The 25,939-nt window shown below is 51.7% G+C and overlaps 1 protein-coding gene across 1 annotated transcript; it reads left to right on the top strand.

Annotated features, from left to right (window-relative positions):
* LOC121445817 (tetratricopeptide repeat protein 39A-like) lies at positions 1 to 24,599 on the top strand. Its single transcript, XM_041647948.1, has 16 exons — positions 1 to 218; positions 1,232 to 1,308; positions 1,646 to 1,713; positions 5,491 to 5,555; positions 7,635 to 7,734; positions 8,424 to 8,489; positions 10,550 to 10,658; positions 11,050 to 11,117; positions 11,194 to 11,253; positions 12,485 to 12,646; positions 19,085 to 19,176; positions 20,776 to 20,896; positions 22,546 to 22,657; positions 23,014 to 23,128; positions 23,669 to 23,785; positions 24,105 to 24,599. The coding sequence occupies exons 1-16, from the start codon at positions 16 to 18 to the stop codon at positions 24,223 to 24,225; spliced, it is 1,656 nt and encodes a 551-aa protein (XP_041503882.1). The 5' UTR covers positions 1 to 15; the 3' UTR covers positions 24,226 to 24,599.
* The last annotated feature ends 1,340 nt before the right edge of the window (positions 24,600 to 25,939 follow it).

The following is a 25,939-nucleotide window of genomic DNA, read 5'->3' as shown; positions in this document are numbered from 1 at the left end:
GTCATTTGAGATGCCATGAAAGGGTCTGTGTCCCCTGCAGCCAGCCAGCCACCTCTGGTGCTCTCAGTGTCCTCTTTGTCCTGCAGAACTAAGGAGAGCATGTACCACTCACTGACGTATGCCACCATCCTGGAGATGCAGGCCATGATGACCTTCGACCCCCAGGACATCCTGCTTGCTGGCAACATGATGAAGGAAGCACAGTCGCTGTGTCAGAGGTGGGAGCCGTGGGGGCAGGGGTAGGGTAGTGAGGCCCACCGCACTGTCTCCTTTCTACCCACGGGCCTGGTGTGGGATAGGGTAGCGAGGCCCACCCCACCGTCTCCTTCCTGCCAACGGGCGTGGTGCAGGATAGGGTAGCGAGGCCCACCCCAGCGTCTCCTTCCTGCCCACGGGCCTGGTGTGGGATAGGGTGGCGAGGCCCACCCCACCGTCTCCTTCCTGCCCACGGGCGTGGTGCAGGATAGGGTAGCGAGGCCCACCCCAGCGTCTCCTTCCTGCCCACGGGCCTGGTGTGGGATAGGGTGGCGAGGCCCACCCCACCGTCTCCTTCCTGCCCACGGGCCTGGCGTGTCGGCTAAGTGCTGCTGCTGCTACCGCCGAGGACGTGTGTCCTCCAGTGCCGAGAGCTGGCCCTGTTGGCATGGCTGTAGAGCCTTGTCGGAGGCAATCGCTGGGGAGTAAATGGATTCTGTCTACCACTTTTTCACTCTGTCTTGGTCAGGCCCCTCTCAGAACTCAACTTACTTCATTTATAAAAGGGGCGTGATGACGTATGTGTCACCGGGGTTGCCCTGGTGACCTGGTGGCAGGGCCTGCTGTTTAGCCCACAGTCTCTGAGTGAACTAACTGGCCCGGAGTGCATCGGTGGGGTCACTGGCCACTGGGGCACACACTCGCCTCTGTGTGGGCCCAGACCCTCGTGATCCAGGAAATCTTTAGGCCTGGACTAGGGCTTCGGCTTGTGACTCAGTTGGTAGAGCTCCTGTCTAGCATATGGGGTGCTCTGAGTTTGGACCTCAGCAGGGTGAAGAAGGGAGGAAGGATCCCAGCAAGTCCGCCCTGGATTGGGAGAGCTGTGGACCGGAGACTGGAGGGGCCGGTGGGAGGTGCCTACAAGCCTTCAAGTATTTGAAAGCCTAGCAAAGGGTGTCTATGTAAAGACAAGTAGGACCTAGGCCGGCCCCTCTTTGAACCTCAGGAATCACCGGAGCCCCTTTTCCTTCTCCAGGCATCGGAGGAAGTCTTCTGTGTCGGACTCTTTCAGCAACCTGGTACACCGTCCCACCATGGACCAGTTCACAGAAGGTGGGGCTTTGGAGATGCCTTTCCAAGCATGGGCTCTGATGGCCCAGAGAGGGGAGGGCAGTATGGAGGGGAGGGGAAGGTAGAGGGGAGGAGAGAAAAGTTCTTCATTCACGTGTCCCCATGGAGGCTAAGCTATGGCCTGGGGCCTTTGGTGGAAGGGATAGAACAGGAGAAGCCCAGACCCCCAACAACATTATCAGCTAAGCACCTGGAAGCCTGAAAAATGTGGCTGTACTCCTCAGGCCCGGGACTGTGTAGAAAAAGCCTCTGGGACTTCATGTGCCCCAGAGGGAACATGGCTTTGCTTGAGCCTCCTGCCTTTGCTTTTTTCCTTCAGAGGAGATCCACGCGGAGGTCTGCTATGCGGAGTGCCTGCTGCAGAGAGCGGCCCTGACCTTCCTGCAGGTAAGGAAGCTCCCTCATCCCAGCCCACACCAGAGATGTGCAGAGAGCCTTGGAATTTTGGGTCAGTCCAGGAGTTCAAGCAAGACTTGCCTCCTCAGAGGTGGCAAGGCCTGAGGCTCAGCAACCCAACCCTGGGCAAGGTGGATGAGGAGGGCAGGTGTTTCCTCCTCCCCCACCCCATGTTCTCACAGCGGTGCTGCTGCTTTCTGGTCACTGCTGCTGCTCCTGTCAAGAGTCACGTGGACACAGGCATTGCCACAGAGCTGCTTTGCTTGATTTATACAACAAATACTTGTAGCAAATGATATAGTGGGCTTCTGCGGGTCTATAGATCTGTCATTTTGCCTGTGCGTGTGGTGTGTGTTCATGGAGGGCAGAGGTTATCAGGTGTTTTCCTCTCACTCTCCACCTTTTAACATATTTCGTGCACGTGTGTATGTGTGCGTGTGTGTGCACGTGTGCGCATGCATGTGTGTGTGAGTGTGTGTCTGTGTGTATACATGTGTGCCTGTGACAGGGAGGGGGAAAGCATGCCATAGATGTGTGGAGGCCAGAGGAGAACTTTCTGGGAATTGGTTCTCTCCTACTTTGTTTTTGAGGCAGAGGCTCTCCTTATTTCTGCTGCTGAGCTGTGTACTCCAGGCTTGCTGACCTCAAAGCTTACAGATGATTCTCAGTCTCTGCCTCCGTTCTTTGGTAGGGATTGTGATGCACTCCGCTGCATCTGGCTTGGCACATGGGCTCCAAGGATCAAATTCTGTCCGTAGGCTTGTGTGTCTCCCAAGTCCCTGGAGATGCCCTGTTTGCAGAACTCCCATAGCCCGAGGTCCTCTCTGATGTGTTTACACTTGTTACTGAAGCCCTCACAGAACCCAAAGCAGTCTTAGAGGGGAGGTCTCTTCTTCCTAAGGTCACAGGATTAGCAAATAGAGAACTGGAATTTGAATTTGCGTCTGGCCAAGTTCCTACGCAGCGGGAATTATGCACATTGTTACTGCACATGCATGTGTGTGTGTTTGGTGTGTGTGTGTGTGCGCACGCATGTGTGTGTGCATGTGTTGGAGGAGGGTAAATGCATTTTAGTGTTGGGTGCTGTTTATTTTCTTTAGCTTGTTTTTGTTGTTGTTGTTTTCTTATTCTTTTTAGACAGGGTCTCATTATACAACTCTAACTGATCTGGAGCTCACTCTGTAGACTAAACCGGCCTTGAACTCACAGCAATCCAGCTGCCTCTGCCTTCCAAGTGCTATGGTGGAAGGCATGTACCACCATGCCTTGGCTTCATTAGCTCTTTTTAATTTTAAAAAATATTATTGTATTTTTTGTGTGTGGGTGTCTTGCCTGCATGCATGTCTTGTGTATTATATGCTTGCCTGGTGCCCTCAAAGACCAGAAGAGGGCATTTGGATTCTCTAGAGCTGAAGTTAAAGACAGTTGTGAACCACCATGTGGGTCTGGGAATTGAACCTAGGCCCTCTGGAAGGACAGCCAATGAACCAGTGTATCACTCCATATAATATTACTTGTATGTATGTTTTCTTTTCTTTTTTCCCTTCCTTCCTGAGATGGAGTTTCTCTGTGTAGCCCTGGCTGTTCTGGAACTTGCTCTGGAGACTATGCTAGCCCCGAGCTCAGAGATACCTCTGCCTCTGCCTCTCAAGTGCTGGGATTAAAGGTGCGCACCACCCCCTGGCTAGCTCTTTTTTAAAAATTATAATTTAATTACAACATTTTCCCCTTCCCTTTCTTCTCAACCCTCTCATATATACCTCTCCTTCAAATTTTTCACTAATTGCTATTGCATGCAATAAATGTATGTATATACGATACATATGCATATACAAATGTTCCTAGCTATAACTTGTTTAGTCTGTATACTGTTACTTGTGTGTCTGTGTTTCCAGGGCTGAGTTGGCACTGGACAACCAATGCTGTGCTCTTTCCTGGAGAAGACCACCCCGCCCACTCCCAAATTTCCTCAGTTGCCAGTAGTTCTGTGTGTAGGTTGAGGCCTCACGGACTGTCCCCTGACCACTTTGGCGTGTCCATTGGTGTCATCCTTGGTCAACTCACTGTTGGGTAGCCATGGTGATGAGACTTTAGGGAATGGCTTCAGACATCCTAGGAGACACAGTCTCAGCCAACTCCCTGACCCTCTGGCTCTTACAATCTTTGTCCCCCTCTTTCCAAGGTTCCCTGAGCCTTAGGTGTGGGAGTGTTCTGTAGATGTAGCCAATGGGACTGGGTGCCACCATTCTGTGTTTTGGTTGGTTGGGGTTTTCTGTAATGGTCTCCATCTGTTGCAAAACGCTGCCTTGATGAGGGGTGAAGACTACACATCTGTGGGTATAGAGACAGATGTTTCTAGTTGTTGTCAGGGATTAGGCTGGTTTAGTAAGTCAGTGGGTCTGGCTTCTCCTGCCATACTTAGGGCTTTAATGGCACTCGTAGCTGGCTGGGTTTCCAATAATAGGCGTGCTGTCCCTTTTACTGAGTGGGTCTTCAGTCCAATCATGGAGCTATTGGTTACTGCCAAGGTATGCATGCCGTTAGTGTGCCTCAGGCTTATCATGCCGTGCCGTGTCACTGCTGCGGATCTCGTTGTCATGGCAGGTGTTGGGACTAATGAGTCCTGGCCTTCAGCTGCTCTCCCCTCCTAGAACCTTCTAATAGAAGTTACTAGAAGCTGTGCCTAGTTAGAGAGGATCAGAGGGTGAGATTATCACCTGTTGACCATTGACTGCAGTGTATTTAAGCCTCCATGGTGCTATTAAAGAAGGGCTTTTGGTATCAGTGTTAAAAGGTCTGCGTGTCAGTCTGTCTCTATGTCTGTGTTCTCAACCTCCAGCCCCTTGCCCGAAGCTCGCGAACTGGGTTCTAGCGCACAGAGCGCAGACACGGGGACGCGGTGCGCGGCAGGCAGGTATCCTTAGGTTTTAAAATCTTTTTGGCTCTCAGATGACGGAGTTGAACGGTTCCTAATCACTAGGACAAGAATGGCATTTTATCTTATTTGGATTTTATTATATATTATTATCACACACATACCCTGATTCTGCTGGAGGCTGAGCCTACATAGCAAGACTCATCCCTCCACCCCTGACACTGTCTCAGCCTCCTTCCCGCAGAAGCTATCACTTTCCTCATCGACCCTGCACTGGTGATCCCGTTTTGTGTCTAAACAGCATATTGTTGCTTTGGCTGCTCTGGTGTCACAGGGGCTTCCAGGTGTGTGGAGCGTGGGTTCTCCATCTTTGAGTGACTGGATAATGTCTCTTATGTAAACATGCCTTGGTTTACCTAGCTTCCATGGTGAGCCTTGGTTGCATTTGGTTTTGGTTTCCTGGACACTGATGCTGTGGACATTCCAGATAATGCCTTTTAGCCCGCGTCCCTTCATTCTGAGGGGACACCCAGGACTGGGGCACCAGACAGGCTAGGGATTGCTGGGACTTTAAATAATTCTTTACAGTAATTACCTTTGACGTTCCAAAAATGAGCAACCTTCCTTATCTGGCATGGTCCTTCTACCCAGAGGGGCACGCAGTTGACTGTGTGTGTGTGTGTGTGTGTGTGTGTGTGTGTGTGGTGTCTGTCTGTCTGTCTGAGAAGGGAGGTTGTGGCGGCCTGCTCTGGGTGACCGCTGACCACTCCCGCTTCATCTGTCATATGTCTGGGAACAGGGTGGAAGGCTGTCAAGGCCCACAGCCGTGTGTGACCCTGCAGCCTACAGTTACCTGCCTTGGACTCAGTTCTCTTCGTCTCTCCCCACCACAGGACGAGAACATGGTGAGCTTCATCAAGGGTGGCATCAAAGTTCGAAACAGCTACCAGACCTACAAGTAAGTGGGTCCAGCCTGGGGCCAAGGACTCTATTACCCGTCCCCTCAGACTGCATTGTGGGAGGCCCAAAGTCTAGAAAACTGAGAACTCAGATTTCTGTACCTCCCCGGAATCTCCATTTTCTGGAACAATGTTCTCCTGGTTTTCTGGCTATACTTGTGTGTTTGGCTTCTTGAATGTCTTGTCTGCTGGGGAAGAAACTGACCCAGGGTCTGCACAAACAGCCTGTGCTGGTGGGCAGGGGGCAGATGGACAGAGGACTTTAAGGAACAGCAGCTTTTTTTTTTTCAAGACAAGGTTTCTCTGTAGCTTTGGAGCCTGTCCTAGAACTAGCTCTTGTAGACCAGGCTGGCCTCGAACTCACAGAGATCCGCCTGCCTCTGCCTCCTGAGTGCTGGGATTAAAGGCACACGCCACCACCGCCCGGTTTCTTCCTTGACCTTTTTTTTTTTTTAACATACAGGAATGGCATGTGTGTGTACAGACATAGACACACATACACATAGAGGCATGCTCCCTGTCTTAGGGGTTCTGTTGCTGTGAAGAGACACCATGACCATGGCAACTCTTTATAAAGGAAAACATTTAATTGGAGTAGCTTACATTTTCAGAGGTTTAGTTCAGTATCATCATGGTGTGACGTGGTGGTCCTACATTTTGACCTGGAGGCAACAGGAAGTGGGTGTGGCTTGAGCATATGTGAGACCTCAAAGCTCCTCCCACAATGACACACTTCCTACAACAAGGCCATACCTACTCTGTCAACAAAGCCACACCTTCTAATAGTTCCTTTTGTGCCAGAATCATTTCCACACTATGTCTGGGTCCCTGACAAAAGTTCTCTGGGCCGGGGACAGCTGTACTAATGGCTAAAAGCCTGAAGATTTAGTCCGGAGCCTTTTTACCGAGTGTGGTGCTGCCGTCCCTTATCTACAAGTCGGAAATCAGATAAAGCTCTGAGAACCCCGCCCTCCCTCCCCTGAGTTATATGTTAGAACTTATTTCCCATTACACTTTTGAGAACACTTGCTGTCTTTTCTCCCTGACCAGGGTGACTGTTTCCTGCACAGGACACCTAAAGGCCTGTGCTAGATTATTCAGGGACAGCTAGACAAGTGCTTCAGTCCCCCCAATGTCCTGCCAGCTTCCAGAACGGTGACAGCAGAGCACACACCTGGTCAGGCCACCCCTCCCAATTCCAGAGGCCCCTCTCGCTTACAGAGTGGAGCCCTGGGTTCATTCAGCCGGTGAGCTCCCCTCCCCCATCTTTGCTGCTCCTCCCACATCACTCTGCTGAAGACCAGTAGGCCTGCTCTAGGCTCTTCAAATATGCCAAACTGGTCTGTGCCCCACAGCTTTCTGACATGCTTCTGTCAGAACAGTTTGCACGGGGCTGGTTCCAACTCAACTCCCAGGTTCCAGATCATCTGCCTCCTCCCAGGTTCCAGATCATCTGCCTCCTCCCAGGTTCTAGATCATCTGCCTCCTCCCAGGTTCTAGATCATCTGCCTCCTCCCAGGTTCCAGATCATCTGCCTCCTCCCAGGTTCTAGATCATCTGCCTCCTCCCAGGTTCTAGATCATCTGCCTCCTCCCAGGTTCTAGATCATCTGCCTCCTCCCAGGTTCTAGATCATCTGCCTCCTCCCAGGTTCTAAGCTCACATGTCACCACTCAGGTTCCAGATCATCTGCCTCCTCCCAGGTTCTAAGCTCACACGTCACCACCCAGGTTCTAGATCATCTGTCTCCACCCAGGTTCTAGCTTACATGTCACCTCTCTACTTAAATACCATCGGAGAAACCCTCTTTATCCCCAGACTAAGTCCAGATACAGCCTTCTCCTCCTTTCAAGTGATTGGTGGGGACAGAGAGAGAGAGAGAGAGAGAGAGAGAGAGAGTGTGTGTGTGTGTGTGTGTGTGTTACTGTGCTCCCTGCTGCCCTCTAGTGCCTGGCACAGAGAGCTGGAGGTGACTGCTGGAACAATGGAAATTCACTGGGTATCAGCTCTCTGGGTTCTGAGCTCACCCTGTGAGGGAGACCTGGGGATATGACTCAGCCCCACCCTTCCGTCCCACAGGGAGCTGGATAGCCTCGTCCAGTCCTCGCAATACTGCAAGGGAGAGAGCCATAGTCACTTTGAAGGAGGGGTGAAGCTTGGTGTAGGAGCCTTCAACCTGGTGAGTGGGAACCCCTCATTTCTTTAGTGCCTGGGCCAGATGCAGCTCCCCTACATGGCCTTGTCTCACACAAGGTTAGCCATTTGTGCCACTGTGCCTGGCTGTGTGCTAGGCATGGGACCTAGAAATGATTCTTAAATATTACCAGGGTTTCAAACTGGGGTGTCATAGAGGGTGACATCTCTAGAGAGTCTAAGTGTGTATCGGTGTGCCTACTTGGCAGCTTGAACCCCCGAGTGGGGTAACTATAGCTATAGACATTGGCAACCCAGAAACTCAGACTGCTTCTGCCCCGGACGGGTAGCTGTTAAACATTACCAGGGGTCAGAACAGAGAGACCTGAAAACAGCTGTAACCCACAGGGGACAGGGATCTAAGTTCTCTTTGGGGCCACTGGAGAGAGCTCTAGGGGAGGGAGATGAGCTTTGAGCTGACTCTTAGATCCTCCCAGAGTTCCAGGCAGGGAAGGGTGTTCCAGGCAGAGGAAGCAGCAGGGGCTGTTTTGGAGCTACATGGAAATGCTGAGCCTGCTGTGGAGAAAGGAGCTGGTCCTGGGAGATGGTACAAAGGCTGGTACAGGTCTGGGAGAGGTGGCCAGTCTGTTGCCTGGGTAACGGGCAGGTCATGGGTGGGGCCCTCTGACTTTCCCTAGGCTGCCCTCCACACACCCACTGCCTCTGATCCCACAGACGCTGTCCATGCTTCCCACCAGGATCCTGAGGCTGCTGGAGTTCGTTGGGTTTTCAGGAAACAAGGTAACTACCAGCCTTTGGGTGCCCTCTGTCCGCCCAGTCCAGGGCTGGAGCTGGGCTTGACATAGTGGGGCTGAGGGACCATGGGGCCTGGTGCCAATCCTGGCTTAGCTCCCTCTGTGTGTGACCCTGGGGAGAGTCTAGACCTCTCTGAGCCTCAGCCTTTCCTCAGGATTTCTGAGGCCACAGATCTCTCCCAGTCCCGCACAGGATAGAGGGTAGATGTGAGGACAGCCCTGGAGGGATCAGAGGCCACACCATCCCGTCCTTCCGTGACTTGTATCAGGATCCTGGTCTTCTCCCCCACTTGATCACCTGCTCACTTCAAGGCCTTGAGCCAGTCCTTTCGTCCAGGGTCATCTTTTGGTGCCCCTATTTCATCTGTGAGTGTTCAGAGAGCCCTGTACATCAGACCTTGAGAGGAACCAGGGGACTCACTGAGGCCGAGGCCTTGCACTCCAGGTCACCAGTGCAGTAGAAGGAACACTGTCCAGGAAGACATAAAACAACCCCACCTCCTTCCCTCCTCCCTGTGGCCCTAGACAATTAATTCCCTTTCTCCCATGAGTCCCCTTTCTGTGAACATAAGAGGCTTCACCTTGTCCTGATGTGTGTGTCCTCTGTGGCCCTCCCTGATACCCGACATTTATATGAACCACTGCTTTTTGGTTTACCTGTTATTTCTCCCAAAATGACATCATTTTTATTTTTTTAAGATTTATTTATTTATATGTATGTAGTGTTCTGCCTGCGTGTATGCCAGTAGAGGGCACCAGATCTCATTCTAGGTGGTTGTGAGCCACCATGTATGTAGTTGCTGCGAATTGAACTCAGGACCTCTGGAAGAGCAGCCAGTGCTCCCAACCTCTAAGCCATCTCTCCAGCCCAATGACATCATTTTAAAAAGGAAATGTTATTACACAAAATCCATCTTTGGCTTTGTTTGTTTGTTTTTTTAAGACAGGGTTTCTCTATGTAGCCCTGGCTGTCCTGGAACTAGCTCTGTAGACCAGGCTGGCCTCAGACTCACAGAGATCCACCTGCCTCTGCCTCCCGAGTGCTGGGATCAAAGGCGTGCGCCACTGCTGTCCGTCAAATCTATCTTTGTTAATCATGAAAAAAGCATTAAGAGTGCTATAGAGAGCCAGGCGTGATGGTCCTCAGCACTCAGGGTGCGGAGGCAGGAGGCAGAGGCAGGAGGATCTCTGAGTTCCAAGCCTGGTCTATATGGTGGGTTTTAGGACAGTTAGCGATACATGGCGAGACCCTGTCTCAGCAAACAAACCTAGAGAGAGTCACATAAGTCATCAGAAATAGAGGAGGGGTTGGGCCACGGCTGAGTGTGCGGCTTCCCTTTGTGGGTGAAGGCTGAGGTGTGTGGGGGCTTTCCCAGGGTATCACCAAAAGGACGGAGCACAAAGGAGGGAAACAGGCCACAAGGCTCAGGGCCGCATAAGGCCCACGCTTGGCCCTGGGACGTCCCCTGTCTGGGGTCCACAGCTGGCGGCTCCAGGGGCTGGTGGGTTGGTGTTCTCAGGAAGGAAGGCTGAGGTAGGAAGGTCCACCTTCACCCGCAGCTGCAGCTTGGGTGGAGCCTGCTCCAAACCAGGGCAGCTGTGGAGGGTTTGAGGCACGCCAGGCCTGTATTTGAGAAAGGGCATGGATAACTGAGGAAGGTAGACGGGAGCAGAGACTACACACACAGGTTGGTGCTGGTCCCAGTGAGGTTCTGGAACCTTCTTCCCCCAGGAAGCTTTTCTGGGCCCCAGGCTTCTCGGCACTATCCGCACCAACTTGCAGTTAGGGTCATTGTTGTCAGGTCGTTCATCTTCCCAAGCAGACTGCACTGTTGGCTTTCATGCCCTTGACAGGGTCAAGAGTAGGTGCAGATGGAGAGATTGGGGGAGGGCAGCCCTTGACTCAGGGTCACCATTCTGGTGCCACCGCTCCTGGCTCCGGAGAACAGACTCTCTCACAACTGCAGAGACTTGCTCATAACTGCCCACCTGGACCCCGTGACTCTCTGGGAACCCCAGCCTGTCTTTTTGCCCCCCCCCCCCCAGGACTACGGGCTGCTGCAGCTGGAGGAGGGCGCGACAGGGCACAGCTTCCGCGCAGTGCTGTGTGTCATGCTCCTGCTGTGTTACCACACCTTCCTCACCTTCGTGCTCGGTAGGAGACCCGGTGCGCCCGGGTGGCGGGCTCCTGGGTGCGAGAAAGGCTGACCCTGCTCAGGCACCCAGGACTGGGCAGAACCAGGTCCACTGGGCCTGCTGCTCCTGGCCTGTCTGCGCAGGTTCCCTCTGTGAAATGAGGGTGATTGTGCCACCTTGTGGAAGGTGTGAAGATGACAGCTGTGGACTCAGAAATGGCCCCCAGGTTATAGTGAGCCTGTGATGTCCCTGGACAGTCACCCTGTTACCCTGTCACCCTGGAGATAGGGAGAATCGTGCCATTTCTCAGAGGGAAGACGGAGGCCCCAAGAAGGCCATGGCAGGTTGCTAGGAGGAGCGCAGGCCCCCGCAGTGGGAACCTGAGCAGCGCATCTCCCTGCCACCCGCAGGTACTGGAAATGTCAACATCGAGGAAGCAGAGAAGCTATTGAAGCCCTACCTGAACCGATACCCCAAGGTGAGACCAACCTCCGCTGGTCACCCCATCCCACCTGTACCCGGTGGACACTCCATCCTCACGACTGTCATTGCAGGGTGCCATCTTCCTGTTCTTTGCCGGGCGGATTGAAGCTATCAAAGGAAATATTGATGCTGTGAGTGATGTGGAGGTCTCCTGGGATGTCCCAGCCCAGCGAGAAGTTAGACACATAGGAGCATTCTTGGGGGTAGGGGGACCCCATGAAAGAGCAGGGCTGGGAGGAGCACTCCTGACTGGGGTGGTCTGGGGAGATGGAGGGGGTGGCGTTGGTGCTGTAGGCTTTTGATAGAGAGGTGCGGGCTTGTGGCATTCCTAGTCAGGAAAAGCTGCCTGGGGCATGGTGACTAGGCTGGATGAGGTGAATGTGGGTGAGGGTAGTGATGTCGGAGGGGAAAGAACCACAGAAGACACCAGACAGGGAAGTCACAGTCAGGGCCAAGTCCAGGGCACTACGCCAATGCGGAAGACTACATTGTAGGGTCTTGGAAGCCTCCTGCTAGTCCTGCTGGGGTAAATCCCCAGGTGGGGGTAACCATGGAAACCACTAGAGTCTTGGGCGTTTTCTATGAAGGAACAGACTACTATATCAGTATAATATTGACACTCTCTGGGGCTGGGTAGATGGCACAGTAAGAGGCGACCTGAGTTTAGTCCCCAGCACCCATGTGAAAAAGTCAGACATGGTGACCTGTGCTTATAATCCCAGTCCTGGGGAGGGGGGTGGGGGAAGCAATGGATCCCTGAGGTTTGCTAGCCAGCCAGCTTAGCATAATTGGGGGGCCCCAGGTTCCAGAGAAACCCTAAGATGACAGCTCCTGAGGAAAGACACGAGGTTGACCCTTGGCCGCCTCTACATCCATCGACATAAGCACACCAATGCCAACACTGCAGTATTAACACCTTGTGTACCCTGCCCTATCCGCCCCACCCCCCGCCCCCCAACACACACCAATGCCAACATTGCAGTATTAACACCTTGTGCGCCCTGCCCTATCCGCCCCCCCCCCGCCCCCCAACACACACCAATGCCAACATTGCAGTATTAACACCTTGTGCGCCCTGCCCTATCCGCCCCCCCCCGCCCCCCAACACACACCAATGCCAACATTGCAGTATTAACACCTTGTGCGCCCTGCCCTATCCGCCCCCCCCCCCCCCAACACACACCAATGGGCTCTGTCCCATGCTTTCATTCCGTGACCAAATCCCTACAGTCAGAAACCAGGACAGGAAGCTGAGGTTCCCTGGCTTCCCAGACTCCGTCTTGACCCGGCCCAGTTCAGGACCATCATGCCTTGCGGGGAGGCCTCCCGACTCTCGGTAGGCTGACCCCCAGCTGCTCACAGGCCATCCGGCGGTTCGAGGAATGTTGCGAGGCCCAGCAGCACTGGAAGCAGTTCCACCACATGTGCTACTGGGAGCTTATGTGGTGCTTCACCTACAAGGGCCAGTGGAAGATGGCCTACTTCTACGCCGACCTGCTGAGCAAGGAGAACTCCTGGTCCAAGGTGGGCTGACACTGTGGGTCAGGGCGTTGGGTGGCCAGGGGTCCCTCAGATGGGCCAGATCCCCGACCGAGCATGGATGTGTCTGCTGGGTTCTAAATGGAACCAAATGTTTGAGGAGGACTCAGGGTTGGGAGGAGCTGAAAGCTAGGCCAAGCAGAGAGGCTGACTGGGTGCTGGGCACTGAATCCGGGCCCTGTCCATCATTCTAAGCATCCTCCTTGTCACCAAGCTACTCTGTCCCTTCAACTCTCCTGTGTCCGTATAGCTGTGTGGTCACCTGTCTAAGCACGTACTGTCCAACAGAATTGCCCACTACGGCAGGGATTTTTTTCTTTGGCACCACCAAGCATGCCAGCCACAAAGACACATGGAAGGTGTCCAGCACAGCCGAGACACTGAATGGTTACATTTTATTTATGTTTAATCACATAGCCCCAGTGGGTCTGGTGGTCGCTGGAATCAAACAGATCTAAAATACCAGCGGCTTGTATAATTCAAGTAACTGGGCCTCACCCTACGCCAGGGATTCAAACTGTATCATCCGGCTTAGCCACCCCACCTGCAGTTGGGTTCTCTCCTCTGACAGCTGTGTTTCAGGCAGCTTCTCTTCACACTACAGGCAAGGTGGCCGGGGGCTGCCCCCAAATTACATCTCCCTCTTAGTTTCCACCAGAGCCCGTCGTTAAGCCTCATAGATCTGGGTCAGCATCTGGAGCGGGGGGGGGGGGGGGGGGGGAGAAGGTTCCCTCCCAGAGAGTAGGAGGGAGAAGTGTGTTTTCAGAAGAAGAATGAGGCGGTGTGACTGGAAGGGGTGAGAGAAAAAGGTGGGGAGGAAGTTATAATATTACAGATCTGCCACGGAGGCAAAATAAAACAAACAAGGCATCTATCCGCCCAACACAGACAGCCAGACTTAGAGTCAGTGCAGACAGTGCCAGCGCTGTGCCTGTAACAGTGAGGGCAGTGCAGAGCTCTGAAGTGAGTGTCTGCCGTGTCCCTCCTGCTACATAGCACACCTACCCCCGCGACTTTATCCCTTGTCCATAGCAGACATTGCTAATCAACCCTAGCATCCTCCAGGATCTTTGAAGCCACTTGAACTGCAGGTGGTTGTTAGAGCAGCTCTGCCCTGACACACATCATGAGACCCAGTGGTCACCTGCATCTCCTCTCTCTCTCACTCTGCCTGTGCATGCTTGTGGCTCTTCTGGGCTTTACTGGGCACTGAGACCAAGCTGAAGTGAAATCCTGGGGCTGACGGAGCTCTGAGGAAGCAGGTTCCCCAGTAATCCCTGTGTCTCTAGCGTTTGTCTTCCTTTTTCACCATACCCCCTAAGGTAGAAGGGACCAACTCTGTTGTTGGGGTACACAGTGGATTTGGGGTCATTCACGGGGAGCTGCTTTTCTCCTAACTGCTCGCTTCCTTCTGAGCAGAGGGTTTTCCTTGAGGCCTTCCTGCTGTTGAAGGTCCATTCTTAGGGCCTAACTCTGGGCCACATCCATTCCTCATTGTCCCCACTCCCAACAAGAACAAAGCCTTAAGGGTCCTTTCCAAATTAAATATGACTGCAGAATCTTTCCTGTGGCATGAGGCAGGCAACAGGGTCCACCCACACGGGGACAGGGAGGCCTGGTGAGGCCACACAGCCACAGTGAGGGCAGGCCAGACTTCCCAGGCATGACAAGTCTGCTGTGAGGAACACCTACCTCTCTGTCTGACTTTGGGGCAGTGAGTTTTCCTCTGCCTGCAGTTCCCTTCCTCAGATAGGTTAAAAAGGCATCAGTTTCGGGGCCTGATCCCTTCCTGCTCTCCAGCACCAGATCGCCACGGCATCCATCAGCTTCCAACTCTAGGGATTGATTTGCCTGTGGACGTTGCCGTATATGCCACCTCCTATACTCAGCTCCTCCTCTGCTGGGATCACTGAAAGTCCACCCTGCAGAGACCTTGAGTTTGCCCAGAGCTTGCAGCCTAGGGCTAAGATGGTAGCAATCTGGTGTGGCACAGCTTAGTCCTCGGAAGGCAGAGGCAGGGGGCCCAGGAGTCCTGGAAGAACCACCAAGGCGAAAAAGGGCTGATTCAGGAAGGCAAAACCTCTGGGCTGAGTCAGGGAGGAGGATTTAGGGACAAGAGAAAGGGAGAGGGCAAACCCAGAGCAAGAAACAAGGGCTGGGGGTGAGGGCACTGCCAGGGTTCTGTGTTCACTGGGGGGGGGGCGGGGGTTTTGCTGTGGGAGCGGCGAGGGGTGCTGGAGGCGTGATCCTCCCTCCGCTGGCAGCTGCTGGAGGCTCAAAAATGGGCACTGTCTGCCTGGCACAGCCTTGGTTTCCTCCTCCAGTGAGGGAAACATTTGTGGAATTAGAGGTAAACAGCTGACCCCGGGGAGAAGGGACTCACATCAGGAAGGTGACCGTGCCCCCACCATGTCCTTGGATGACTTGCTATGCACACGTCACTGTATACCCCAGCCTGACTGCTGGTCTACAGCGAGGGTGAGGGAGCTCTTTCCTCTAAGAAAATGTTTCCACAGGCAAAGGCCCCGGAGGGCTGTAGCGGAATGGAGAAGAAACAGTATTAGGTGATCCTGCAGAGGTGTCTGGGGTCGGTCATGGAAAGTCTGAGGGAGTCCTTGAGCTATAACTGTCTGGCATATAGGGCCTTGAATGTCCGTGCTTGCTGAGCACTCTTGGTGCCAGGCCCTAGCCTAGGCCCTGGATCCAGAGAGGACAAAGCAAAGACCCCACTGAAGGCTCATCCTCTAGAGACATGAAGCACACAGATGTTTCGTGTTGGCTTCCAGTGGATAGAAGTCCTCTGTCAGAGACAATGCTGGTGTGCAGTCAAGGCTGGGTCACGTGTGTCTTGAAGGAGGACTGCTCAGGCTGCAGTGGGCTGCAGGACGGAGCCCCTCTGGTCTGGGGCAGAGCGATGGCTGGGTTAAAGTCTTGTCCAGCATCCTTGGTTAGCGCCTCCTATGGCTCAGCGGTTTCCATCTGTGTCTGTCCCCTTGTCCCCTCACATGACCTATGGGCTGTGTGTTCCCCCTGAATATATGAGGCACATATTAGTTATCTTCCATATACAACAGTTATTGCTCAATAGCTCATTTGTGTTTGTGTGTCAGAGCACATATTAGGGAGGCCAGATGTTGGTTCCCAGATGTCATTCTCTATCGCCTTACACCTTATCTTTTGAGTTGATGTCTGTCCACTGAACATGAACCTTACCATTTCGGCTGGGTGGGCTGGCCAGTAGGCTCTAGGGATCTTCTTGTGTCTGCCCTGTGCCCTCCGCCACACTTCCCATCCCAGACACCTGGGTTTATGTGAGTACTGGGATTTGAACTCAGGACCTCAGACTTCTGCAGCTAGCACTTTACCCACTGAGCCTTCTTCAGCCCTATTTCTCTTTCTTTTTTTTTCTTGTTTTGTTTTGAGATGGGGTCTCTGTCTTGGCTAGTTTTTATGTCAACTTGACCTAAGTTAGTGTCATCTGAGAGGAGGGAACTTCAATTGAGAAAATGCCTCCATAAGATCAGGCTGTAGGCAAGCCTGTAGGGCATTTTTTTTAAATTAGTGATTGATGTGGGAGGGCCCAGCCCCTTGTTAGTGGTGCCACCCTAGGTTGGTGGTTCTGGAGAGTAAGTAGTGATGTTCAAGCCAGTAAGCAGCACCTCTCCATGGTCTCTATTAGCTCCTGCTGCCAGGCTCCTGCCCTGTTTGAGTTCCTGCCCTTGTTGCTGTGATGAAGTGTTATATGGAAGTGTGGGTGAAATAAACCCTTTCCTCCCCAAATTGCTTTTGGTCACAGTGTTTCATCACAGCAGTAGTAACCCTACAAATTGGTATCAGGATCATGGGGTATTGCTATGACAGACCTGACCATGCTTTTGAGAGAATTGTGGAAGGACTTTGGAATTTGGGGCTAGAAAAGCCACTGAATGTTCAAAGCTTGGTGAGCTGTTCTGTGGGCACCAGGAAGGTAAGAATTTAGAGTAATGTAGACGATGGAGGCCTGGTTTATGAAGTTCCAAAGAGAAGTTTAAGGCCACTTAAAGACTATTAGGACCATCTGTTGAGTCAAGAATCTGTGGTTCTGGTTAGCTGGGGCCAGAGAATCAGTGATGATGAGTAAGACCAGAATCCCTGAAGGGAAACCTTCGCCTTACCGTGATTAAGAAAAGACAGCATCCGTGAGGTGAAGCCTTCTGGGAAGTGTTTCTTCACAGTCAGCACACACGGGCTGTGCTCCAGAGGCCACCAAGTTTGTCCCTTGCAGCTGAACTTGATAATGTGTAGGTCACCAGATGGTACTGGGTTGGAAGGCACGAGGGAGTCACGAACAGCAGCTGGGGCTTGACACTGAGAGGCCAGGATAGACCACTGGAGAGTGAGGCCTTGGTAGCCGTTGAAGCTTACTCCTTTAGATGTGTGCTCAGGGGTGTATCACTCAATCATATCATCTCTGAAGGATAACCATACCGATTTCCACACTGCTTTGCACCAATTTACACTCTTACCAGCCGTCTGCAGGGGCTCCTCTTCCCCACATTCTCTCCAGCATTTGTTGTCATTGCGTTTCTTGAATGTAGCTTTGATTTGCATTTCCATTATGGCAAAGGATATTGAACATTTTCCCATTTATTTATTGTCTATTTGTACCTCTCTTTTTCAAGACTTATTTAAGTACAGTGTTCTGCCTGTGTGCTTGCCTGCAGGCCAGAAGAGGGCACCAGATCTCATTCTAGATGGTTGTGAGCCACCGTGTGGTTACTGGGAATTGAACTCAGGACCTCTGGAAGAACAGCCAGTGCTCTTAACCTCTGAGCCATCTCTCCAGCCCCTGTACCTCTTGTTTTGAGAACTGTTTTGTATTTTGTTAATTATTATTGTGTGTGATTGTGGGTGTGTGTGCCAGGATATATGCGGTCAGAGGACAACTAGTGGAATCTGTTCCCTGTTTTATCCTTGTGTGGGTTCCTGGGTTGAACTCGGGTTGTCACATTTGTGAAGCAACCACTCTACCATCTAGAATGACCCTGTGTTTTTACTTCTTTTTACTGTGTGTGTGTGTGTGTGTGTGTGTGTGTAAGGTCTCACTTAGTTCAGGCCTCAAACTTACAGTGAAGGGAAGGATGAACTTGAACTTATGATGTACTTGCCCACCATGTCAGAAACATGCATCACCTAACTTTTTTTTTTTTTTTTTTGAGACAGGGCTTCTCAGTATAGCTCTAGCTGTCCTGGAAATCTTGAATGGCCTCAAACTCAGAGATGGCCTACCTCTGCCTCCTGGGTGCTGGGATTAAAGATGTGCACCACCACCACCCAGTGAGACAAACCTTTTTAAGTTTTTTTCCCCAGACATCACAAGGTTTTTCACCTGGTTATTTCATAAGGAGAGAACTTCTGTCAGCTTTAAATTCTTAGCTCAAAACCCTGAGTAAGCTGTATTTGGGGCTGCACCCCAGTGAGAAAGCTGTGGACTCTCCAGACACTGGCTAGACTGGTACATATGTACCACCACCATTTCTTTATTAGATTCAGACGCTATCTCAGGTATTCAATCTAAAAGGAAAAGGTTAGACAAGAGGGACCGTCCCTGGAATGTCAGGGGCAGATGGAGGACCAGTGACACGTTCAAGGTTCCATAAGGAGACTCCATTATACACCCACAAAGACCAGCTTGGATGCCGGTTGAAGGGTTGGTCACCTCTGTGTTCCAGCAAGGATGGTGCGGGAGGAGATTCCAGGATTCCCTCTCCTTCTCCATGCACTACTCGGCCTTTGGCAAGTATTTTCCTTGGCAGTCGCCCTAGGAGGCAGGTTTTTCCAAACTTAGCCACTTGAGGGCAGCACAAAACCGAACGCCTCTAACCCTCACCCCAGAGCCTTGCTTGTGCTGCTGTGTGCAGATGCCTGCAGTTCAAGCAGAGCTCCCCACGTCCCATCAGGTGGCCTTTGGATCTAGCAGGCAGGGTCCTTCTAGACACTTTCTTTGGGCTGGATTGAGGGGAAGGTGTAAAAGTGAGCAACGCAGGTCTCCCACTGAGCCCTGCCAGGGCCCTGTTCACTCTTCTGACATAGAAAGTCCCTACTGCAAGCCACCTGAGTCCCGTGCATACCACTCAGATGGGTACCTATGAGTCTGTGGATCTTCCCATCATCCTTCAAGGGCACCTGTGGTCACCACTTCCCAGCAGCACCCCTCCGTGCTCACCCCACCTCTTCCCTGTCTCAACAGGCCTGCATGGGTCAGGTCTTTCTCTTGACGGAGTTAGGGGGCGAGGCACAACTCACATTTCCTCAGCTGCTTCAGCGACCTCCCCTGGGGACTTGGTGACCATACATCTCTCCTCTGGACCCCAGTGAGGGCCAGCCATGGTACTTGTGATCAGAGGGAGGGTTGCTTTATCTTCCTGCTGCTGTCTCCCACAGGCCACCTACATCTACATGAAGGCTGCGTACCTCAGCATGTTTGGGAAGGAAGACTACAAGCCATTCGGGGATGACGAGGTGGAGTTATTCAGGTCGGCCCCACCACGGTGCTCCTGTTGCAGGCCTTCCTGTTAGCAGATCAGTCAGGTTCTGTAGTGATAGGAGAGGCACTCCCAGCTCGGTGCCCTGTGCCCTTACTCCTCTCCAGCTACCACTCCATGCCAGTGTCGCTGCTGGTTAGAACCCTGTGAATGTGTTTTGTCAGAAGCTTCTAGCACTCATCTCTCTCATCTGGTCACTAGGACAGATGGGGACACTTCCCTTCCGATGCCTGAGGAAATATCACGACCAAGGTCACTTATGGAAGGAAGTTTATTTTGGCTTATGGCTCCAGAGGGTGAGTCCACTGTGGCAGGGGTGAGGTGTGAGGTGCACAGGGGAGAGTGGCAGGGTGACAAGCGCCAGGCATGGTACTGCAAGAGCAAAGCTGCAGGTAGAGTGAAGCCTGCGCCCCGTGACATGCTTCGTCCAGCACGGTCACACCTCCTAAACCTCCCCCAAAACAGCACCAACTGGGAACCAGGAGCTCAAATGCCTGAGCCCATGCGGGACATTCTCATAAAAGCCCGCAGACTGAGGTCCGGAGAGTTAGCTAGAGCCCCAGAAGCACAGCCCAGAACTAAATCTACTCCCCAGCTGGGACACCTTGGACAATTCCTAGGATAGGGAGAACAAACTATAGTTTTCAGTTGGGAATGTATCTGAAGATCCCGGAGTAGAACTTGGGGCCTACAGGGCTGTCCCCAGAGTGCTGCTATTCTCATTGCTCTCTGTATCACTTACTTGCCTTTTGTGAAGAGTCAATGTTAGCTAGCCAGCCTGGAGTTGGAGGAAGGAGTCTAGAGCCTTGCTCCATGAATATGAGGCAGACCTTGGTTAGTGCTGGGGAGCACTTACCTGCAGAGTGCCTGCTGCAGCGCAGCGAACTCTGTGGTCCCAGCTCACAGAATTCCCCCAGAAAGCTTGAGAGGTGGTATGAGCTACGCGTCTGAGATTGGAAAACAGACCCAGAGAGGTTCTGCAATAAATAAGCAGCAAGGAATCTGGGGTGGCCTCACCCATCCAGTTGTTTCCTGAGCCCACACGGCTCCTGGTCTGAGATCCCAGCCACACCCAGTGGCCAGGCAGCTGGTCGTGGGTGAGGCTCCAGCCGAGGCATGCCTAGCTGTGTGCATTTTATTCTATCCTTGAAACAGCTGAGGCCCTATCTCAGGAGGCTGGAGCTAATTAAGGGTTTGAGCTGTTTGTGCAGGTCCCTCCCTTTCCCCGGGTGTTGGTCTTGCCTGTGAAACTGGGATTAGACTTTTGTGGACCCTCCCAGGAAGGCCTGGGCGTCGAGGGGAGATAAGTAGGAGGCAGGCCTGAGGGATATCTAGGCACATTTTCACACTGCCAGCTCTGGAGCCTTTGCAAGCAAACAGGCCATGCAGAGATTGTGAAATGAGACCATAACCATAGGCTGGCTCACACCTTGAAATGCTTTTTGGTTAAATTCCCTCACCACACCGTGTGGAAACTGAGGCTCGAGACCTGCACCGTTCTCCCTATACTCCTGCTCCTGTTGCTGCTGGAGAACTGAACATGTCTGCTGAGCCAAACCCTTAGCCTTTCTTTCCCCGTTTCTTTTTCAGGGCTGTGCCAGGCTTGAAGCTCAAGATTGCTGGGAAATCTCTACCCACCGAGAAGTTTGCCATCCGGAAGTCCAGACGCTACCTCTCTCCCAACCCCATCTCGTTGCCGATCCCTGCTCTGGTGAGTAGGAAGGACAACCTCTGGGGCAGGTGGATGAATGGACTGGAGAGGGTTTCACAAGTCACCAGGGTGGGAAGACATGTCAGCAGGCTGCAGATGCCTCGAGGCAGGAAGAACCACTTTCCTAGGTACTAGACAACACTCCAGCCCCAAGCATCAGCCAAGGATCACCTGACTGTCTTGTTCCTAGGACGACGGTTCTGCTGCGACAGGATTCTAATCACTATTTACTGTAGCCTTCATTAGATCAACCTTTTCTGAGGCAAGGGTAGCATTTCAGCCAGTTATGTTTGACTGAAGAAAGCCTGCATGGCAGGGGGCAGGGGGTGTAAGGCTTAAAGCAGGTCAGTAGAGAGAAGGCTAAACTTGTCTAGCCCACACAGGTGGAGCCTCAAGATTAGAACTCAGGGCCACTGTTAGGCTAATTCCACGCATAGTTGGAGCTGGCATCAGATAAGCTGAGTCTAGAAGAGTAGAGAGCCCTCTCTGCTTGCTGGACAAACTGTAGACCCAGCTCCCCCGGGCAATGGTGGCAAAGGCTTAGGGGCCTTCTACTGTGAAAAAGCGTCTCCATTGGCACCTGGCCCAGCTCTTGCAGAGGTGTGAAAATCCACTGGTGACTTGTGTAAATACTTCCTAAGCTGACCTTTTCCTACTTGTTCTATTTAGAACGTGTAAGTGTATCCTCGAAGTTCTGAAGTATTTTACAGAGTGACTACGGTAGCACACACTGTAAGCCCAGCATTTGGAAAGTGCAGGCGGGAGGGTTAGCAACCTACATAGTGAGTTCAAGGCCAGCTTGGGATACATGAGACCCTGTCTCAAAAAAAAATTAGTTTAAAATGTACAATAAAGTTATTACTATTGAATGAGGAAGAGGGTATTATGGGAAGGACAGATGTGACTTAACCCACAATTTAAATGCTACTTCTGTAGAAAGTGGTCCATGATTGAGTACACTGGGAGGGACAGGCCCAAACCAGGATATAGACTGCTGATTTTTCCTAGAGACCACAGAGCAACTTAAAGAACACTGACCTAAATGTGCACTGTAACAAGAATCTGTGTAACCATTTTATATAAATGCATTCCTATCCATGACCTGGCTTGATGACTTAGGAAATGTGACTCTAACAGGAAACTCAGATATTAAATTTTCATTTTCAATGTCAGTCAGGGTGATTTCTAATTTACATGGAGAGGCCGCCATCCTTGAGCCCACTCCTGCTGGGGAGAGATGACCGTCTTAGGCTCCACTGTCTTGAGATGCTTAATAGTTTCCTCCAGTATGGAGGTCCTGCCCGCTGGAGCAGAGAGGGCTTCCCGGACAGTTTGGGCATGGCCCAGTCCTCAGGAAGGATAGAGAGGGCATGATAGCAACCATAGTGGCTACAGCAGGAAAGGTAGCTGAAACCTATTGGCAGTCAGGCCACCCGAAATCCTCATGGAATACAGGAGCTCTCAGTAACAAATCCCTGGTGGGGCTGCCTCCATAATGCCCTCAGCCTTACACCTCCATAGGCTTGGACTCTGGAAGATCAGGGATGCAAGGCCTCAGACCTTTGAGCTGAGCTGCCTGTTTGACAGATGGGAAAACTGAGGCCCTGCCGAGGCAGAGATCAGGACTGACTTGCCCCACTCGCTCTCAGGAAATGATGTACATCTGGAATGGCTATGCTGTGATTGGGAAGCAGCCGAAACTCACTGACGAGATGCTCGAGGTCATCACCAAGGCTGAAGAGATGCTGGCTATGGGCCCAGGTGATTACCCTCAGGCTCTTGAACCTGCCAGGCTACGTCAGGTCTTGAAGTTTCCTCTGCCAAAAATGTCCTTTCTTGTCCTCTATCCCAGTAGCCAGTCTTTTAGAAGACCAGTATTAGCTCCTCTAAGCAAGTGTCCCTTGTTTCCTTGTCCAGGCGTCCTCTTGAGATTCCTCCAGTTACTCCTAGCTCTCTCTGGAGCCATTATCTCAGTATCTGTCTTTTCTTCTCAGATGTGAGTCCCCTGAGGTGAATTGTCTGATTCACCTGTGTCCTGGGTTCCACAGAGGGGCTCCCTGAGTAACTGTTGCAGAAGTGAGCAAGCCTACCTTCTTCCCCCACACCCCTGTTCTCAGAGAATGAGTACTCAACAGATGATGACTGCTTGGTCAAACTGCTGAAAGGCCTGTGCCTGAAATACCTGGGCCGCATCCAGGAGGCAGAGGAAAATTTCAGGAGCATCTCTGCCAGGTAAGTGCTTCTGGCTGCTCATCCCCCACCGCACTCCAGCCAACTTGTCCACCACACAGGTGCTGAAGTGAGATACCGGAGGCCTAACATTTAATTTGGATGTTTATGGTGCACACTTAATTCCAGCACTTGGAGTTTGAGACCAAAACATAAATTTGGAAGTTTAGCAGGTAGGAAAAAAAAAATCAAAGGAGAAAAGTTTAAGTGGAGAGTGTTTGGAGACAGGGCGGGCACACGGTAAGGACCTTTCCTGCCTGCTGAGAACTATGAGGAAGGCTACCCCACAGATGGAGTTAGGAAAGGATGCGCAAGGAGTTTGTCTCCAGGGCAGTATGGAGCATGGGTCAGAGGGTGCCAGATAGGGAACAGGTTTCCCAGTTTAAAAGTCATTCAACCTGGAGAAAGCATGGCTGAGACAAACAGGGAGGTGAGCTGAGGCTATGACAGGACCCACAGTGTGAGGATCCGGCTTTTCCAAGAACATGAAGTTCCAAGAAGGCAGTGAAGAGGACCTGAAGGATGTCTGCTTCTCTTCTGCAGTGAAAAGAAGATTAAATATGACCACTACTTGATTCCAAATGCCCTGCTGGAGTTGGCCCTGCTGTTCATGGAGCAAGGCAGAAACGAAGAGGCCATCAAACTCCTTGATTCTGCCAAGTAAGGCTTGGTCAACCCCCATGTTTTCTACCTGTGTTCCCTCAGAACAGGTGTCCAGGCAGCAGTGAGGCTACAGAGCTGGTATATAGACCCAAGTCTCCTGATTTCAAGGACCAATGGGACCAGGAATGGGCCAGAAGGCATGACAGTAGTTGCAGATGACACCACTAGGGCTCAGCTTTTCATCTTGAATCCCTTCAATGTCCTAAAAGCTCAGGTTTCAGATTATGTATGGATGAGGGTGGTAATGGTGGTGGTGTCTCACCTAACTTTCCAGAATGGCCAAGCTTCTTGTGTCTGGTCCTTTGCTTCCCTTTAGACAAAACTACAAGAACTACTCCATGGAGTCAAGGACACATTTCCGAATCCAGGCGGCCACACTCCAGGCCAGGTCTTCCCTAGATGGCAACAGCTCTGTGGTGTCATCAGTGCCCTTGTAGCTTTGTGCTCCCGGGCTGGAAGACAACACACAGCTAGGTGGACAGAGCTCCTGGAGACATTTCAAAAGACCCCCCTCCTGCTGCCTTTCTGTGGGGTCCACCCGCTGCTCCAGTGGAATGGCACACAATATTTTACCTGTTTGGCCAAGGCCTTTGCCAAGGGCAGAGCAGGTGGAGCCCTCTATCACACATACGGGTACTTGTTTTACACTGTGATGTTTAAGAGAATGTACGAACAGTTTACATTTCTTTAGAATATACTGATGGGATTATACTTGGTGTTTAAAAAAAAAACTAAACCAAAAAATTGCCTGTAAATCTGTTTTCAACTCGGACAAAGTGGAAGTAAATCTCTACATGCTGCCAAGGCCAAACTGCTTTTCAAATCTCAGCGATGTCTCAGTTGTCTCAGACCTTTTTTGTAGCACAGGGGGAGTTTCTAGCATCTGAGCTTTTGGCTTCAAAGTTCTAATACCGAATTCCAGGACAGCCAGAACTGTCTAGAAAAAAAAAAACAACCAAATTAAGTTGCTAGCACTTAAAAATGAATTTTCATATTTGGATTTTGTCTTCTAATTGAAAAAATGGCAGACGGGAGAATCAGTTCGGTCATTCTTGGAGGCTCTGAAGCCATAATGAGACGGTAGACCCTGTTCTCAAAAGTGATTCAGCATGAAGCCTAGGAAAAAGCCAAACAAAATCCTTTATTCACGATCCCTTTTCATACTTAGTGCTGCTTTTTCCAGAACTACACAAAAGGATCTTTCCAGACAACAAGTCCTTTACAAATCTGTTCTTTTCTAAAGCATAGATGCTAAAACCAACCTGGCAGTGTTGAGGGGGTGGTGATTAGAGCAGCGGTTGTGAGCCCTTGAGACTGCCAGTATACCGAAGCCACCCATCACATGACACCACCATGCTTTGTAAAACAGCAGCTTACCAGACTGAGCTTCAAGTGCTTTTGTTTCCATTTTAAAAGGTCAGGATGACTTGCTTGCAACACCCAGAGATGCTGCTGCTGTGTTCCTCCTGCTGGGCTTCATTAACTAGCCTGCATTTACCTCAGCTGCCCTGGCTGCAGTATGGCTAGTAAGTTTAATGGAAAGCTTCTTGTATCCACCTGTAGCTTTCTGAGCTCATCTGTGAAAAAGAACACCAGATTTCTAAATCCTGTCCTCAAGTAGGGGAGCTTGAAGGTGGAATCCTATCCTAGGCTGCTCCATGTCCTGAGTCTTTCTGGGTCACATCTTCTCTAGAGCAGACTTTCATAGCACCTCTGCCTAGGAGGAGACTGTGACAGCTGGTTGGTCCAGAGGGCAAGTGATCCAAATGCTGTGCCCCATATGAACAGCTGCCAGGGGAGCACAGGACCTGAACGGTCCCTTGGCAATGCCATCTAGCTCAGATGCTCACATGGTCTGCAGGGTGGTTGGCAGTAGGCTGGTCCCTATCAGGGCTCCCATACCTTGGCAGGGTTCCATATCATCTCTTGAGTCAGAGTGAAAGTGTTTCCAATACAGCTATCACCATCCACAGCAAAAAGTCACAACCTGATACCAAAGCGAGGCCCCTAAAAGGTTTGGCTCAGGACCAGGTGGGAGATTCCCAGCAAGAACTGTCAACATGAGAAGAGCCCTTCAAAAAGTCTCAGCACACTGGGACCACTTAACAAATGAACCTATAAATCCACTGCTCTTATAATTATTGAGGTTCT

This window comes from Microtus oregoni, unplaced genomic scaffold (assembly GCF_018167655.1).
Source record: "Microtus oregoni isolate MIOR12 unplaced genomic scaffold, Mior012 000975F_ref0000317, whole genome shotgun sequence".
In the NCBI taxonomy this organism is placed as follows: Eukaryota; Metazoa; Chordata; class Mammalia; order Rodentia; family Cricetidae; genus Microtus; species Microtus oregoni.
This window is presented reverse-complemented; position numbering and strand designations above follow the sequence as displayed.